This window comes from Gastrolobium bilobum, unplaced genomic scaffold, assembly GCF_033153095.1.
Source record: "Gastrolobium bilobum isolate Gb01-03AN ecotype WA unplaced genomic scaffold, APGP_CSIRO_Gbil_v1 utg14320, whole genome shotgun sequence".
Lineage (NCBI taxonomy): Eukaryota > Viridiplantae > Streptophyta > Magnoliopsida > Fabales > Fabaceae > Gastrolobium > Gastrolobium bilobum.
The window spans coordinates 37,259-54,072 of NW_026896077.1; the positions used below are offsets into that span (position 1 = coordinate 37,259).

Consider the following 16,814-nt stretch of genomic DNA (forward strand, 5'->3'; position numbering starts at 1 on the left):
CTCTCCAATCAGAGCACTGCTCTATGCCAGCTCAGCCCTAGTTTGTTGTGCTCCCTTATTCTTTTTGCAGAAATTTTGTACCGCTTCTGCACAGGTAGAGCGCTACTCCCACATTCCCTCTATCACTGAAGTGGAGGAGCTCAATTGGTTGCTTTTCTGCTCCCGTACCGCAGCTTGCTTTCTGGTCTCTTTTTGCTTTCTTTTCTTCCAAGTTTCCTTCTTTGTTGAATTGGGTTTTTTTCTTGGTGTGGCCTTAGATTTCCTGCAAGAACAATTCGACCCATTAAGCCCATGAAGAAATAATCAAGTTAAATTGTTCCAGTACTACTCTAATTCCCAAATTAAATACTGCTCCAGCCCAATTTATCAAGAAATTGTTCCTAGGGATAAAATTAGAGTAAGGCAACAATTATACAGTAAAAATTTTGATTTAAGGATCATATAAACCATCAATGGACCTCAATTTTTGAGGACCATCAATGCGCAGACCACTTCTTTTTTTGGTACAGATGCGCAGACCACTTTAGGTAGCAAAACTTGGTGCTAGAGGAATCTGTATCCAAGGCAAAGAAGAGCACTCGGAGCAAAATCCGTTTTTGGGAGCAGATGGAGTTTTAGGAACAACCAAGGGGGTGAAAATACCAACCTGAGCCTACACTTTTTATCTTGAGTCAAGTTATTTTTTAGCGTCTATTTTTATTTTTGTTTACATTCCTCAAAAGCATTATTCAACTCTTTGCTCTCTAATTTTTGTTCTGCTCTCTCCTCTTTGTTTTTGTTCTCAATTGCAATCTTTTCCAACTACTAGTCTCAAGCTTATTGTTTCCAACTCTTCTCTCAAATTTTTCTGCTTTCCAACCACTATTCTCAACTGTAACATTTTTCAACTCTTTTCGCTCTCATCTCCATTGATTTTCAATTTCTACTCTGATTGTCTCCAACTTTGCTCCCAACTTCAATATTTTCTAACTCTATCATGGTGTAACTCAAACTAAGGCTAAGGGATAAACTTAGTTCTTAGTCATTTCAAAATCATTGACACTGTTTAATTGAGCTGATGACAAGTATTTTTGGCTAACCTTAATCTTAAGATGGTATAGCTCCTTGGAACTAATTGCTCTCTGTTTATTGTTTGCTCTCAACTAACTTGTTCTTCTATTTACCTTTATTTTAACACTCCTTTTACAATTTATCCCTAAGGATGATAATCTAGGGCTCATACAAATAATCTAGGGCTCATACAACCCTATGTTGCTGGATGTGTAAGCTTGCACACTATTAGTAAATGTTCTTCAGATAATCAATTGCTCCTCAAATATTATATTTGCTCCTCACATTTTGCTCCTCTTTAGCCTCGAGCAAATCTTGGCCAACCAAGCAGTAACAATACATGCAATTTCATGTAATGCACCAAGGAACAGAATGATGCAAATACAAAAGATTGATAGGAAAATTAGAGTGTGAAAAATTTAATAATTTTTTTTAAGGTTACGATTTAAATAACACTCATTTAGTAGCGAAATGACACGTTCTTTCAGTGACGAAACAACACATTTTTTCAAAGTTAAACTTCTTCATAAAAATAATCAATTTAAAATTAATTCAAATAATTATCTGGTTGCATTAATTTTTTTTTTAAAAAAATCACTTCTAAGGAGGAAAAGATTGGAGAGAAGTCACGAATTCTTATTCACAACCGCACGGATAATATAAATTATAATTAATATATCATAGAAGTCATTTTCTTTCATACCATAACATTGTTTAATCTATCTAAATAAGGCTCAAATATTAGCAGGCATTTTATGCAATATATATGCCTTATTCGTGTCAAAGATATCTAAAGGCCAGCATGTTTGGTATCATATTAATCTGTATCGGATACATTTCAACTCAAGTCATTAATTAAACCAAACATATGGAGAATACATATTAATCAAAATCATTGAAGGTTTTTGTTTGACAAGGATAAGTTATTGTCACCTCTTGGGGGTGAGAAAAGACTTAACCCCTATCTTTTTCTTCTCTTGATTTATTCATTTTGATACCTCCCAAACAATTCAAAACTTTCGTTGACTTCTTCTTCTTTCTTTTCCTCTAGCCAACGAGCCCTCTAGGCTTGATTCCTACAAGCTCATTTAGCCTCACTATTACTGGCGGAGCGAAGCTCCAATTGAAACTCGGCTCAAAAAAATTATGTGTATTTATTTTTTTAATTTTAGTTAATTTATATTATAATATATTTAAATTAGATTAAATACAGAGTACCTAAGCAGACAGCATAAATTTTTTTTATAATTTTATTAAATATATTTTATTTTTTTATATAAGTAAAAATTGAGCACATAACCTAATATAACTTTTTCAAGTCTCTCACCAAATATATTTTAATTTTATATAGGACCAAATTACAAATTTTAACATGAGACAAATTATAATTAATTATATAATTATATATAATAAATATAATTTGTTAAAATTTAATCCAAATCGAAACCACCCTTTAAGTTCTGTATAGCTCGCCAATTCTCACTATCTTTTTTTTGTCTTCCTCTTCTCTCTCTTTTATTTTTTTTTATTTTTTTTTTATAAGTTGAGGGAGTTGAGGGGACGGTTGTGCTCCCTTATCTATTTGAATATTTGTTTTTAGTTAATAATATTATTTTATTACAATATAACCTTAATCTCGTTTAGATATCTTTTAGACCCTACTTCTAACTTACAAAAATAAATATTCTCTCAAGTATACCAACTTGCTAACATAGATTTTAGTAGTTAATTTTTTTGGGTTTATCGTTTTTTTATATTGTAAGAGAATTTATCTCCCATTTATCTCTTACACACACCACATAAAAGTGTGCGAGGCCTAGGGGTGTTAACGAGTCGAACTTTGGTCTTGAAAAGCTAAGTCTATGTTTAAATGTGTCAGTCTGGTCTAACATGTTACCTGTTTTAAATAAAAGTATCATCCTATGGCCTGACTTATTAATAAAAAATAAAAGTCTGGTTTAGCTTGTTAAAAAAAAATAAGACAACAAAAATTTATTCAAACAAAATACACGATCAACAACACTAATAATTTCACAAAGATTCATAAATTCAATGTATATTCAAACAACATAATATAAAAAAATCATTTAAAAAGTATGTCTAACCAATAAAATGAAATGAAATGGATTGAGGAGAGAGAGGGGGGGTTATTAGCCTATTATGAGTAGTATAAAAATTATAAATAAAAATAACAGTTAGTATACTAGTTCAGCCTGAGAATCTCTAAGGCCGAACTTCTGAATTGGAGCCCGAGACTTTTTTATTAAACGAGTTTTTATACAAGTTCAAATCTGATTCTCACAATCAATTCTAGACATGTAAGCTCATGCCTTCACGAGCCGTTGAAAGCCCCTTGGTTCGTTTAACACCCCTATCGCGGCCCATATTTTTTTTCTCTTCTCTTCTCTTCTCATATGGGTACGTCCCACATAATTTTATTTTATATGTGCATAGAAGATAAATTTATCTTCTACAATATAAAAAACAATAAATCCTAATTTTTTTATAAGAAAACTTAGTAAACGTATCAAATTTACTCCAACTTTTTTTTATTCCAGCGGTGCAAGTTATTTTCTTCATTTTGAGTAAAAAAAAAGTAAAATTATACTTTTTAATTTGAGATTATTTTTAATATTTTCTTATTTACCAATTAAACTAATAAATAAATAGTTTACATTAATTTTTTTAATAACATTTATTTCAAAATTTCTTGGAGGAAATTAAAAAGTGAAGTTACATTTTTACATTCCAGCGCATACATGAGAAATAGTGTTTATAAAAAAATTAGCAAAGAGTGTCTAATACACAAATTATATGGCTTTTCAAGCATACTAATGCAAAATTTAAAAGAAATTTTATAATAATACATTTTTGAAACTATTTACCATAATAATGCAATAAATCTCCTATAAAGGAGGTGAGGCCACTCTCACATGATAGTGTGCATAATCATCACGCAGTGCAAGCTGATTGATCATTTATCCCTTTTCCCAAATTATATATGAATCTATTCATATTTTGACCAGTTGACCATTACATACTCAAATAAGTGAGCATAAACTATTCTGAATTACATATTCTTCGTATAACGCCACTCCATTGAGGCTCGTCAGTCATCGTCAAGTTCAAAAATAAAAATAAAACATGCCAAACCGGCATAAATCTCCAAAAGCAATGCAACATGAAATTACTTTGTCATTCCCAAAATTCATTAAGGAAGCATTTAAAAAAAAAATGACTAGAGAATTTATCATTATGTAGATCTCGAAAAGTTACATAAAATCAAAAAAAAAAAAAAAAAAATATTCGATTTGGACAACTAAGGCAAAAGTTATGCTCTCACCATTTTAGGGTATAAAGAGTTTGGAAGGAGATTGTCCTTAATTGTTTTGGACTCGCGAACCCATATATGAAATGCAAATATGTGTGTGCATGATATAATAAAAAATAAACCCAACTTGACAAGTCATATTGAAAATCAATAGAAAATCATGTTTTGATACCACAAATCGAACGGGCACTGCCCTTAATTGTAAAGGATCCACAAACACGTGTCAGAAGTCCATTTATACATGTATAAAACATTAGAGCTTGATTTCAATGGCTATTTGACCCTTTTGCCCCCTTATTAATTAATTAATAATCATTTTGCCCCGTATTCAGAACTATCTACCAATATGTCCCTCTTTAATCGATTAACTTGAAGATTTAATCGATTAAATGGTCAAAACTGGAAAAAAAATGGTTTACTTGGAGATTTAATCGCTTAAATCTTCAAGTTAATCGATTAAATCTCCCTCTTAATTGATTTAATCGATTAAAACTTATATTTAATCGATTAAATATCCCAAATGAGCGTGAAATCATTGATACCAACTCGTAAAATGACAACTCTTAATAAAACGCAATCAGCTCTTATTAAATACAAAACACAATCAACTTCTATTATTAAATACAAAACGCAATCAGGTCCTATTAAACTCAAGATTCGCAATCAACTCCTTTTAAATACAAAACGCAACCACCTCCTTTTAAATACAAAACGCAATCAGCTCCTATTAAATACAAAACATAATCAACTCCTATCAAATCGCAACAGGCAACAAAGGTCAAATCTTCTCCATAAACAAAAGAAGCTGATTGCAAATCTTGAATTTAATATAATACTTAGCAGAATCTTCAATCAGTTTTTCGTGCATTAGATGTTATTTGAATTTTGAATTTAATGTAATAGGAGCTGATTGCGTTTTGTATTTAATAAGAGATGATTGCATTTTGTATTTAATAGAAGGTGATTGTGTTTTGTATTTAATAGAAGGTGATTGTGTTTTGTATTTACTAAAAGGAGTTGATTGTGTTTTGTATTTAATAAAAGCTGATTACGTTTTATTAAGAGTTGCCATTTTACGAGTTGGTATCAATGCTTTCACGTTCATTTGGGATATTTAATCGATTAAATATAAGTTTTAATCGATTAAACCAATTAAGAGAGAGATTTAATCGATTAACTTGAAGATTTAATCGATTAAATCTTAAAGTCAACCATTTTTTCCAGTTTTGACCATTTAATCGATTAAATCTTCAAGTTAATCGATTAAAGAGGGGCAGATTGGTAGATAGTTCTGAGTAAGGGACAAAATAATTATTAATTAATTAATAAGGGGCAAAAGGGTCAAAAAGCCTGATTTCAATAAAAAATATTCGTGGATCCAAATTTGAGATGCCCACTTCTCCGGTTTACTTGAGTAAATGACCTAGTTACTCGAGTCTCGAGTAAGTGTTGGTCAAACATGATAAAAAAAATGACTGATTGATATGTAATTTTGATAAAAATGTTAAATTAACGTATAGTTTAAAAAGAGGAGTAAAGTGACAATTATTTTAAATTACAAGGGCACAATGGTCAATCATCCCGCGTCATACACAAATTACACATGAGGTGCGAGTTTTGCATGAAATACATTATTCATTGGGATGTGAGATTTATTGTATTATTCTAATAAATAGTTTCAAAAATACACTGGTAAGAATATATTTTCTTTTAAAAAAATTGCATTTATACAATCAAAAATTCAAAATCATTTTAATTTATACAAATTAAATCCACAAGATTTGCCCACAAAAAAAATCAACAAGATTTGTTTTGGCATGTTTACATTACTTTGATAATGTTTACCAAAAAACAAAATTACTTTGATTATATATAGTTTTGCATTTGATGTAAATTATGCAACTGTATTTGATTAATTTTTATTTTATCCTTTTGTAGCTATTTTTTTATTGGAATTGATGATTATAATTACATATTAATATATTTTGTGTAATACTTGCACCCAATAATATATCATCAAAAGTTTGCCATTTTAAGCAATTATTGATATAATCATATTCATTAAATGAGAGGTTAATAAACAATTGAATGACAATATAAAATATTTTCCATTGACAGTCTATCAAAATTACACTATTTTAATTGTTCAAAGCCTCAAATATGGTGGTTAATGTTTAACATTTTTTTGGATGAAATTTCATTTGATTTTAATTTATTATTTTGCAATTTTATCTCATTCATTATTAGAAAAGTCTTGAGGCATAGTTAGATTCAAAGTTGACTTTCGAATATTGCATGCAATCACAATAAGAAGGAAAAGGACTAATCAATTAAATTCAGGAAATTTCTATCAACATCAAATCTTGCATTAAAAGAAAATTTATGGGGCCAAAGCATTGAGACTAATCTTATTACTATTATTACTATCAACATTCTATCAATGACATAACTAATCTATCATCCTCTTGCAAAAAGGATCTTTTAGTTTTTTTTTTTTTAAATTTAAATCACAAATCAAACTTTTATTTTTTCTTTTATATTAAAAATTATAAATTTGGATTAATTCTTGTGTCGTATAATACACGTATCGTATCGTTCGGTACAAATTTCTTTCTGATACACCCCACGATACGTATCGCTGAGCTTGTGAATTGTCGTCGTATATCGTAAGATACTGATGACTATGGTCTCAAGTAATTTTTTTATTTGAAAGTTATTTAATTTTAATTAAATTTAATTAATCAAATATAGGTTAGTTAGTCATATTTTATATCTGCTTCATTTATTTGCCCATAAGATAATAAAACATAATTGTTGTTGACTTATATATTTCAAAAGTAAATAATTTTACATTTAATTATAGATTTCTTCTAATTTAAATTATGTTCCAATGTCATTTCATTTTGATTGATTGACTTTGTCTTTAATTCTATTGCCATTTTGTGAGTGTTTCTAAATGTTCTTGATTTTGATTGATTGATTTTAATTAATTACCGTAGGCATTAGAAGGTTGAAATCCTAAATATCTTAGAGGAAAAGTAATTCTATAATTAATATAAGGCATGAAATTTATATATAAAAACTTGACTTTATATAATAATGGAAAAAATATTTTTTTCTTTTAAATGACACAATTTATATTATTTCATTCTCACAAAGATGTGGGACTCACACCTTTATTTATTTTTTGTCACTATCTCTCTTCCATGATTTATCTCATTTTTCACTTAAAATGACATAATTTTACATTCTTTAAAAGGACACACATTTTTTCCTATAATAATATTATATTATATTATATTTAATATTGTAAAATGACAAAAGCCCTTTCTATCTTGAGGACCTTGCGTACTTGAAATCACAATAAAAAGGAAAAGGACTAATCAATTAAATTCAGCAAAAATTCTATCAACATCAAATCTTGCATTAAAAGAAAAATTATGGGGCCAAAGCAATTAATAAAAATTTATGGACTGTAAAGAAAAAAAATTTAATGCATACTATGTATAAAAACAAGAGAATTAATATAGGGAAATGATTTTCGTTCTTTTTCAGGAAAAATCAGTATCTCCTATAGATACATAATTTGATGGGTCCACAACATTAAAAAAAAAATTACGACTCAAATTTTGATGGATGGTGACATGAACATGAGAAGAGTATCGCCCGTTAATATATGACTATACTTAGAATCTGAGGTATGCATGTAGGATTGTGGGCCCTCTGTGAAATCAAAAACGTTAGAATGAGAGACATTCAAGAAAAATAAAAAAAAGTGAGCACTGAACTCTGAAGTCTGTGGTGGCTCACCTGACTAACCGTTTGCTGTCACCCCTTTCACGCTTATTGGCAGATACGCCAAGTTAAAATGCAAAAAAAGTCAAAAAAAAAAAAAAAAATGTAAAAATTTCACCTTCATGATAAAAGTAGGAATTTTAGTTTTTCAAAAAGAATTAATAAAATTGACTTTATAATTCTTCAAAATTATAATAAATTTTTTGCATTATCAAAGATTGATTTACTTGTCACTATATTTTTTTAGAAAAATAATTTTTTGTCTTATGATTTCATTTTAAGTGGTAATTTTTTTGTTTAATTTTTTACCATTTGAGTGTTGTTTTATATTATTATGCAAATATATGTGTTTATTTGTTATCAGAAAACTTGAATTATAGTTAACTTATTTCAATAATATAAGATTTCAAAAAATCAAATATTTTTTAATCTTTTTATTTCCCAAATAATTCATAAAAAATCCAATTAATCCGATTCCACTGATATAGAGAGCGGTTCTTACAGCATAAATTTTTCTATTTCCAATTTTAATACAGAAAGTGAGAAAAAGGAAGGAAATCAGAGAGTTAAGATAAAAACAAATACTAATAATAGCATTTTTTTTACTGTATTTATAATTAAAGATTACAAATATTTAAATTTATTTATGTAAAGATTTATAAATTAATAATTTCTTTTAAAAACAATCCTTAAATGATAATAATCTAAAAAGGAAAAAGTGTTTGTCATTTTAAATGACAGAAAGTTGTGTCATTTTAAGAGAGATACAGACATAGAAAATTTAAATTTTAAATTTAAAAAAACCACCCACTTTCTCCTAAAATGACATAACTTATGTCATTTAAGATGACAAACACCAAACCCTTCTAAAAAATTAAAAATAGACACTAAAGTAAAAAAATCTCTATATAATGATATGTATTATACATATTTTAATTTCTACATGGTCCCCACTTAAAAGTTGTATTTTGAAATGAAGTAGCTTCTATTTTTCTTTGAAAATAATTATTTTAAAATCATCCTTCAATTATAAATAAAAATATAGATTAGATGAATTATAAAGATAAGATTTTTCTCATTAATTGTTTTTTTTTTTTTGGTTTTTTTAAGAAAAAATAATATGAACAGGCCCAGTGATTAAGGAACACGCGGTACCAAAATTTTCTCTTACAAATACGAAGGCAAGGCGATGTTTTGGAAATATAGATAGCCGTTTCTCTCTTTCTGTCTTCATTTGATTGTGTGAATAGACACAGAGAAACTCTCACTGTCACATTTTTTCATAGCTGAACTTTGAAAATCTATGAGCATGGTTCTCTCTGGGTACTCTTTGTTATCTCTCTCTCCATTCATCTTTCTGCACATTGCTCTGTTTTCAAGCCTCTCTTTTGGTGGTGACCCAACTGTTTTCAATGAGTTTCGCGTTTCCTACACCACTGTTTCCCCTCTTGGTGTTCCTCAACAGGTTTTGTTCTTCGCTCTTCTCCCCTTCTCTTCCATCTGGGTCACTCTGCTTTATGCTCAAAATCACAAAAATGAGTTCTTTTTTCAAAACGGTTGTTCTGGGTTGCTATTGTTTTCTTTTGTTTTCCCAAAATGGTAACTTTTTTTTCTTTTTACCTTTTTTATCTAAAACTTCTCAATCCTCTCTCTCTCTCCCTCTCTTCGTTTTTTTCTCTTGTCTCTCCAATTTTTTGTGTTAGTATTTCTTAAATGTCAAGAATGCATTTGAAACCAATATTTGGGTCAATGGGTCAAACGTTTTCTATGTATAAGATTCAATTTTTTTATTTTTATTTTTCATCTTGTTTTACTTATGGTTCATTTTCTTGCAATAGTATCTTTTGAATATATTTGAAATAGTCTAGATTGAAAAAGCTGTTAACTTGTTCAAGTTTCTGATTTACACTATCTGTGTGAGATTGAAACTGGTTGTAGATTTGTAAGTATCGCCTTTGGGATATTTAATGGGGATTAGTGAGATTTTACTTATGTTTTTTTTTTTTGCTTCCATTTCACTTTTTGGTTATTTTCTTGTAGTTAAATGTTCCTAAAATTCTTTAATTTTTATTTTATTGAAGTAAATTTTTCTTCAAATATAATTTTCTCTAACATTTGAAAGGTATCATGAAGCAAGTGTTGATTTAGATAAGAATTTGGCTGACTTCAGTTTTCAATAAAATCTGATATTGCAGGTAATAGCTATCAACGACAAGTTTCCAGGACCCCTCCTCAATGTCACAACCAATAACTATGTATTTGTGAATGTGTTCAATGAATTGGATGAAGATCTTCTCATTACATGGTTGGTTCCATTGTTAATTGCTTTCTTTTCCACTTTATTTTCCCTCTTTTCATTTGTTTTATTGAAATTTAACAAATTTGTGACAAATGGTTGTGGCAGGCCTGGTGTTCAAATGCGGCGAAATTCATGGGAAGATGGAGTTCTTGGAACCAATTGTCCAATTCCTCCCAAATGGAATTGGACATACCAGTTCCAAGTCAAGGATCAAATTGGAAGTTTCTTTTACTTCCCTTCTCTTAACTTCCAAAGAGCCTCTGGTGGATTTGGTCCTGTTGTTATCAATAATAGGGACATTATTGCAATTCCTTTTGCACAGCCAGATGGGGATATTTTCATTATGATTGGTGATTGGTATACACAGGATCACAAGGTTAGTAATTGTTTTATGGTGTTAATCTTTCTTTGGTAAATAATGGACATAGAATGTCCTTGTGATTGATTTTTGGTTTCAATTAAGCATCTTTATTTGAAAATGTAGGCTCTAAGAACAACACTTGATAGTGGAAAAGACCTTGGAATGCCAGATGGTGTTCTTATCAATGGGAAGGGACCTTACCAGTACAACACAACTCTTGTACCTGGTGGTATTCAGTATGAAACAATTAATGTTGATCCAGGTACTATTATCTCTTCTTTTATATAGGGAATACACATTTCATACATATTATTCTCTTTTTCAAACTTATAATTATTTCATTGTGGGAGATTGTATGTTTTATACCCTCATTTTAATGGACATGTTTCCAGTTTGCCATAAATCATCTTCGCCATTGCCTTTTCATGTATACTTACTTTTATCATTTTCGTGCCTTTCATTGTTTCCACCGGATTCTTAAGCAGACTGTTTGATTAGTCCTTTCTTCACTGCAAAATAGTTTTGTTTTTGCTGCCTGAAAGGACCATATATTAATTTTCAGCTTCATTTCTTGATCGGCACTACCTAGCTGCATGGGTTTTTTATGACCACATTTCAAGTTATTTTTCCCCTTTAAATGTTGTAATAGATTTTTATCTAGCATTTCCCTGGCATGTGGTTGGAACTATTTGTATATTGACTTGAAGTACAAATGCATTTTGCAGGCAAGACTTATCGAATTCGGGTCCACAATGTGGGGATTTCAACCACTTTGAACTTTCGAATTCAAAATCATAATCTACTGCTGGCTGAAACAGAGGGAACTTATACATCTCAAAATAATTTCACCAATTTTGATATTCATGCTGGCCAGTCTTACTCATTTCTGGTTTCAACTGACCAGAATGCAAGTACAGACTACTATATTGTTGCAAGTGCCAGGTTTGTGAATCAATCATTGTGGCAGAAGGTTACAGGTGTAGCAATTTTACACTATTCAAATTCCAAGGGACCAGCAACTGGTCCTCTTCCTTCCCCACCAAATGATTTTTATGACAAGACCTGGTCGATGAACCAGGCAAGAAGCGTCAGGTTTGTTACTGAGAATCTAATGTCATAAAAGATTATTGTATCACAGGGATTGCAATTCGATGTTGCATTATGCTTTGAAATAATTTTCCTTTGGTTCATCCACAAATATTGTAACACAGCTATCTCGGTTTATGTATTTTGTTCATTATTTTTGATGATTTTGTATATCAGTGTTGAATTTTCCCTATATTGTTGAGCAGGCAAAATACATCTGCTAGTGGAGCTCGTCCTAATCCTCAAGGATCATATCATTATGGCTCTGTCAATATAACTGACACTTACATGTTAAAGGTTACGCCGCCGGTGACAATCAATGGCGCTAATCGAGCTACTATTAATGGGATCTCATTTCTTAAGCCTGACGTTCCATTCCGGCTTGCTGACCAGCATCAGTTAAGAGGAATTTATAAGCTTGATTTTCCCAGTAAGCCAATGAACAGATCAGCAATAATTGACAGATCAATTATTAATGCTACATATAAAGGTTTCATTGAGATTGTATTGCAAAACAATGACACCACAATTCAAAACTTTCATTTGGATGGCTACGCCTTTTTTGTTGTTGGGTAAGAATCCCTTTTCCTTGTGTCCTTAGAGTACAATACTGCTTGTCATCACAGTTCAGAAATTGATTTGATTTCTTGAATTCAGGATGGACTATGGTGATTGGTCAGAAAATTCCAGAGGTTCTTATAATAAGTGGGATGCAATTTCTCGCAGCACAACTCAGGTATATTCCTTAGGATATTGTCACTCTAAATTTACATGGTGATGATCAAAATTGACACCGATGGACCATTTTGTCCCTGTTTCAAATTTTTTTTCACTTTGCCCTTTTTGCCAAATTATATACCAATCTGTCCCTCTTCTTTAACTATATACCAATCTGCTTCTGTGTGACCAAAGTTTGATTGACACTTGAGTAAATGACTTACCAAGGACTAGGGTTTGGTCAAACTTTGATCCAACCGGGCAGATTAGTATATAGTTTAAGAAAAGGGACAAAATGGTCCATCAATCCAAAGTTAATGTTGGACATGGCTGTCTTGGTATTTTTTTATATTTTTTGCTTGAGGTTGATGATGGTGTTTGATTATTGTTAAAGTAATGTTAATTTTGCGGTATCTTCATCATTAAATAGGTTTTTCCTGGAGGATGGACGGCAATTCTTGTATCTCTTGACAATGTTGGGTCATGGAATCTGAGAGCTGAAAACCTGGACAGGTGGTACCTAGGCCAAGAAACATATCTGAGGATTGTTAATCCTGAAGAAAATGGTAAAACAGAGATGGCTGCGCCAGATAATGTTCTATATTGTGGTCCCCTCAAGAGCTTGCAAAAGTACCATCTAATACTTGCATTGACTTTGTTTTAGTCCTTTGTTTTTCTTCTTTATTTTATTAAATTTACATTCTTTTATACCTGCAGGTCGCAACCCCATACTTCTGCAGCTTCTACTTATGGACGATTCTTGAACCTTTTCACATTGTTCCTAGGACTCTTTACTGTGATTTTCACAAATAGCTAAAGCTTCTGTTCTACTTGTTCAGTTGGCATTTTTACAGTTCCCTATAGATAGGTTTATTGCTAAAATATTGGTCTAAAGAAAGAGTACTGGGTTTTATTTTTTCTATTGTTGTCATGCGTTGTACACATTTTTTTGTGGTTTAGATATTTTATCACCAATCTTATTAGGCTACTTGGGTTTGGTCATTCTTAATCAATGTTTGGTTTACAAAAGTATGAGTTATTCAAATTTTAATGCAAACCAATCTTTATTTTTCTCGAATTTTGTTGCATCTTTTGTTAAAAGTTTTGCGTGCCTCATTGGTATGATTCATTTGTAATAATTTCTGATCTTATTCTGCTGTTTGATTTTGCAACTTTATTTTGTGCCGAATTTGTTTACTTTTCCGTCCTCAAATGAAATTGCTCTACGGAATGTTTCTTCTGTTTATTATTAAAATGTTAAAGTGAGACATATTTTTGTGGAATGGTTTCAAACAAATTCACAAAACTTAATTTAGAAATCCAAATTGAAGTTGAAATAATTTAAGAAAATACAATCCCAGTTTCTATTTCAATTCTTATATGATTTGCTTTAAAGGTTGTTGTCGTATTTATATGATGACGATGACAATGTTAGATGTTTAGTGGCCTTTTTTTATTTTTTTGGGTAACAAGATGTTTAGTGGCGTTATTGACACATTCTATGTTTTAGGGATTCAAAATCACACAATATCCGCAATAACTAATTAGACTATAGTATTTAGGGCATGTTTGGTGCATAGTATAATATAAGGTCTGATAGTATAAGACCTGATAGTATAAGGCCTAATTGTATAAGACCTGATTGAATTTTAATACTATCCAGCGTTTGGCACGGTATTGTGTAAAATAATATATTGTATAAGATAATATTATCTAATATTTGGTAATGCACTGTATAATACTATATATGATAAAAATAAATATTTTTAATAAAAATATCTTTTAATAAAGAATTTATATAATTCTTCAAAAAATATCATATGATATTAATTTTTATAAAAATTCATTGAACATTGTGTTCTAAATATAAATTAATTTTTATAAAAATAAAAATATTCAATATTTTAAAATTAATATATTGAAAAATTAATTTTTATTTTAATAGATTAATATTAAAATAATATATTAATTTTTGAAAATTACATTGGTCAACTGTGTTAATACATCAATCTCTTATCAGGCCTTATCACTCACTCTTAGGTCGGATTAAGTTATACATCGTTTTGATGTATTAAGGGATTATGCTGTATAAGCTTATACTATATGATGGTCACACCAAACAACTGAAAATATCATAACATAAAGTATAAGCTTATACTATCATGCCTTATACATCACACCAAACAGGCCCTTAATGTTTAAGTTTTAGCAAGTTTTTTTTATTGTGTTTTAGCAATATTTTGTGTGAGATTTTGCTATATTCACACATAAATCAATGACAATTGATAGGCTTATTTTGGTGAATGTGTTTTAGCAAGATTTTGTCTAAGACTTGTTAATATTCACACATAAATCAATCACAATTGATAGGCTTGTTTACCTTCATAGTATAAATTCCAAATATATATATATATATGGCTTATCATTTCTTAAGCTGTCGGAGATAATTTATCTCCGGCTACTAAATTATAACCGTACAAAGATGGATCAATGGTAATGAATGAAGAGAGAGAAAAAAAGAATCATAACCATTCAAAGATAAATCAATCAATATAAGAAAATAAATAAACAAAACGACGTAATTTTGAAGTAGCCGGAGATAAATTTATCTCAGGTTGCCAGAAAAATGTTTTTCCCCTATATATATATATATATATATATATATATATATATATATATATATATATATATATATATAGGTAATGGATCTTTTCATGTTTAAATTTATAATTTTTACCATTATAGTAAAATTATTTCTCCAGCTGCTTGATATCCAACAATAACATGCGTATGATTATGATTTTACCTTTTGTATGGGTATGATTCCTAACTATAATCTAAAAATCATTAAATGTGGCATATGAACCAACAAGCAATATCTTTGAATTTCACATCCCTCTTGTAACTCTTACACGTTTCCTGTAATTAATTTATTATTGATTAATTCTAATTCAATTTATAATCAGTATTACGAAATTAATTCTGAAATGATTATCTAATATTCTTAATTTTAACTTCATCCTAACTGTAATCTAAAAATAATGTAAAATAATATATTAAAATTGTTTCTTCATAAATAAAATATAAAAGTTTCTCTTATCTCCTTCTTAACAATATTAGTTAATATTTGTTCATGTGAATTGATTTCTCGTAATATTAACATATTTTTTGAACGTACAAATGTTATTAAAAATCAATTAGCATGTGAATAAATATCAATTAATAATTGTTAATGAAAAGGAAACGAAAAAACATTTGTATTATAACAAAAACTGAATACATTATTTTGCATTTTAGATGTTGCTGGGCAAACTTAATAACCAATATTGTCCTTAAATTTTCCTTTCTCCGTTAATTTGTATTTTGTGTGATCTTCTATGTCTCCATTGATAGAAATTTAGAATCAATCAACCCTTAATTTCAGTATCCATTTTGTAATATTAATGACAAATTAAGTTGGAAATTTGGAATCAATCAATGATAACTTAATTATAGGAAATATGTAAAATTTAGAAGAAGTATGTGAGATCGTCTCTACATGCGCGACGTGTGAAATCATACATCAGATAAAGAATTTATTTCTTAAATACATCCAATCGGAAAATAAAAATTATAATTTGTACTCTAAAGGTCAAAAAGTCCAAATTGACAGCTCAAATCATAAGAAAAAAAAGTAATAAAATACACTAATTGAAAAAGGCGTTACAATTACTATTGTTACGAATCCCAATACAATAGCTTCAAATCTATTAATAAATACAAGACTTCTTCCTCCGGGTATAAATAGACTTAAGTTAGAATAGATTTTCACCTTAAATAGTTTATGCTTATATAAAATACCTTACGTGTTATGTGACTTGTTAGATTTATATACGTATAAATTATAAGTCTGATAGCTTAGGTCTTTTAATTTGTTTAAGTCTATTAATTATTTAATAATTAAAAAATAAAAAATATATTAATTTATTATTAAAATAATAATTTTATTTATTTTAATTGAAATAAATGCTCGACATATAAAAAAAAAGCTTAAGATGTACTTCTTAAATAGATTTTTTAAAAGCTTTGACATGTTCTATTTGACTATATGTAATCGGTCAAACCTATCTTGATATAGGCTAGGCCACTCTAATTCATTTACACCCCTAAGTCTCCCACCATTGACCGATCTTTTG

At 29.4% G+C, this 16,814-nt stretch overlaps 1 protein-coding gene across 1 annotated transcript; it reads left to right on the top strand.

Annotated features, from left to right (window-relative positions):
- Positions 1-9,485: 9,485 nt before the first annotated feature.
- LOC133297668 (monocopper oxidase-like protein SKS1) lies at positions 9,486-13,456 on the top strand. The gene is made up of 9 exons (XM_061496835.1): positions 9,486-9,641; positions 10,372-10,481; positions 10,581-10,851; positions 10,960-11,098; positions 11,562-11,928; positions 12,129-12,494; positions 12,580-12,658; positions 13,070-13,269; positions 13,357-13,456. The coding sequence occupies exons 1-9, from the start codon at positions 9,486-9,488 to the stop codon at positions 13,454-13,456; spliced, it is 1,788 nt and encodes a 595-aa protein (XP_061352819.1).
- The last annotated feature ends 3,358 nt before the right edge of the window (positions 13,457-16,814 follow it).

Coding starts and splice junctions, on each gene's coding strand:
- LOC133297668 (XM_061496835.1), top strand. CDS start 9,486: ATGGTTCTCTCTGGGTACTCTTTGTTATCTCTCTCTCCATTCATCTTT. Junction 9,642..10,371: donor CTCTTGGTGTTCCTCAACAG/GTTTTGTTCTTC, acceptor CTGATATTGCAG/GTAATAGCTATCAACGACAA. Junction 13,270..13,356: donor CCCCTCAAGAGCTTGCAAAA/GTACCATCTAAT, acceptor TTATACCTGCAG/GTCGCAACCCCATACTTCTG.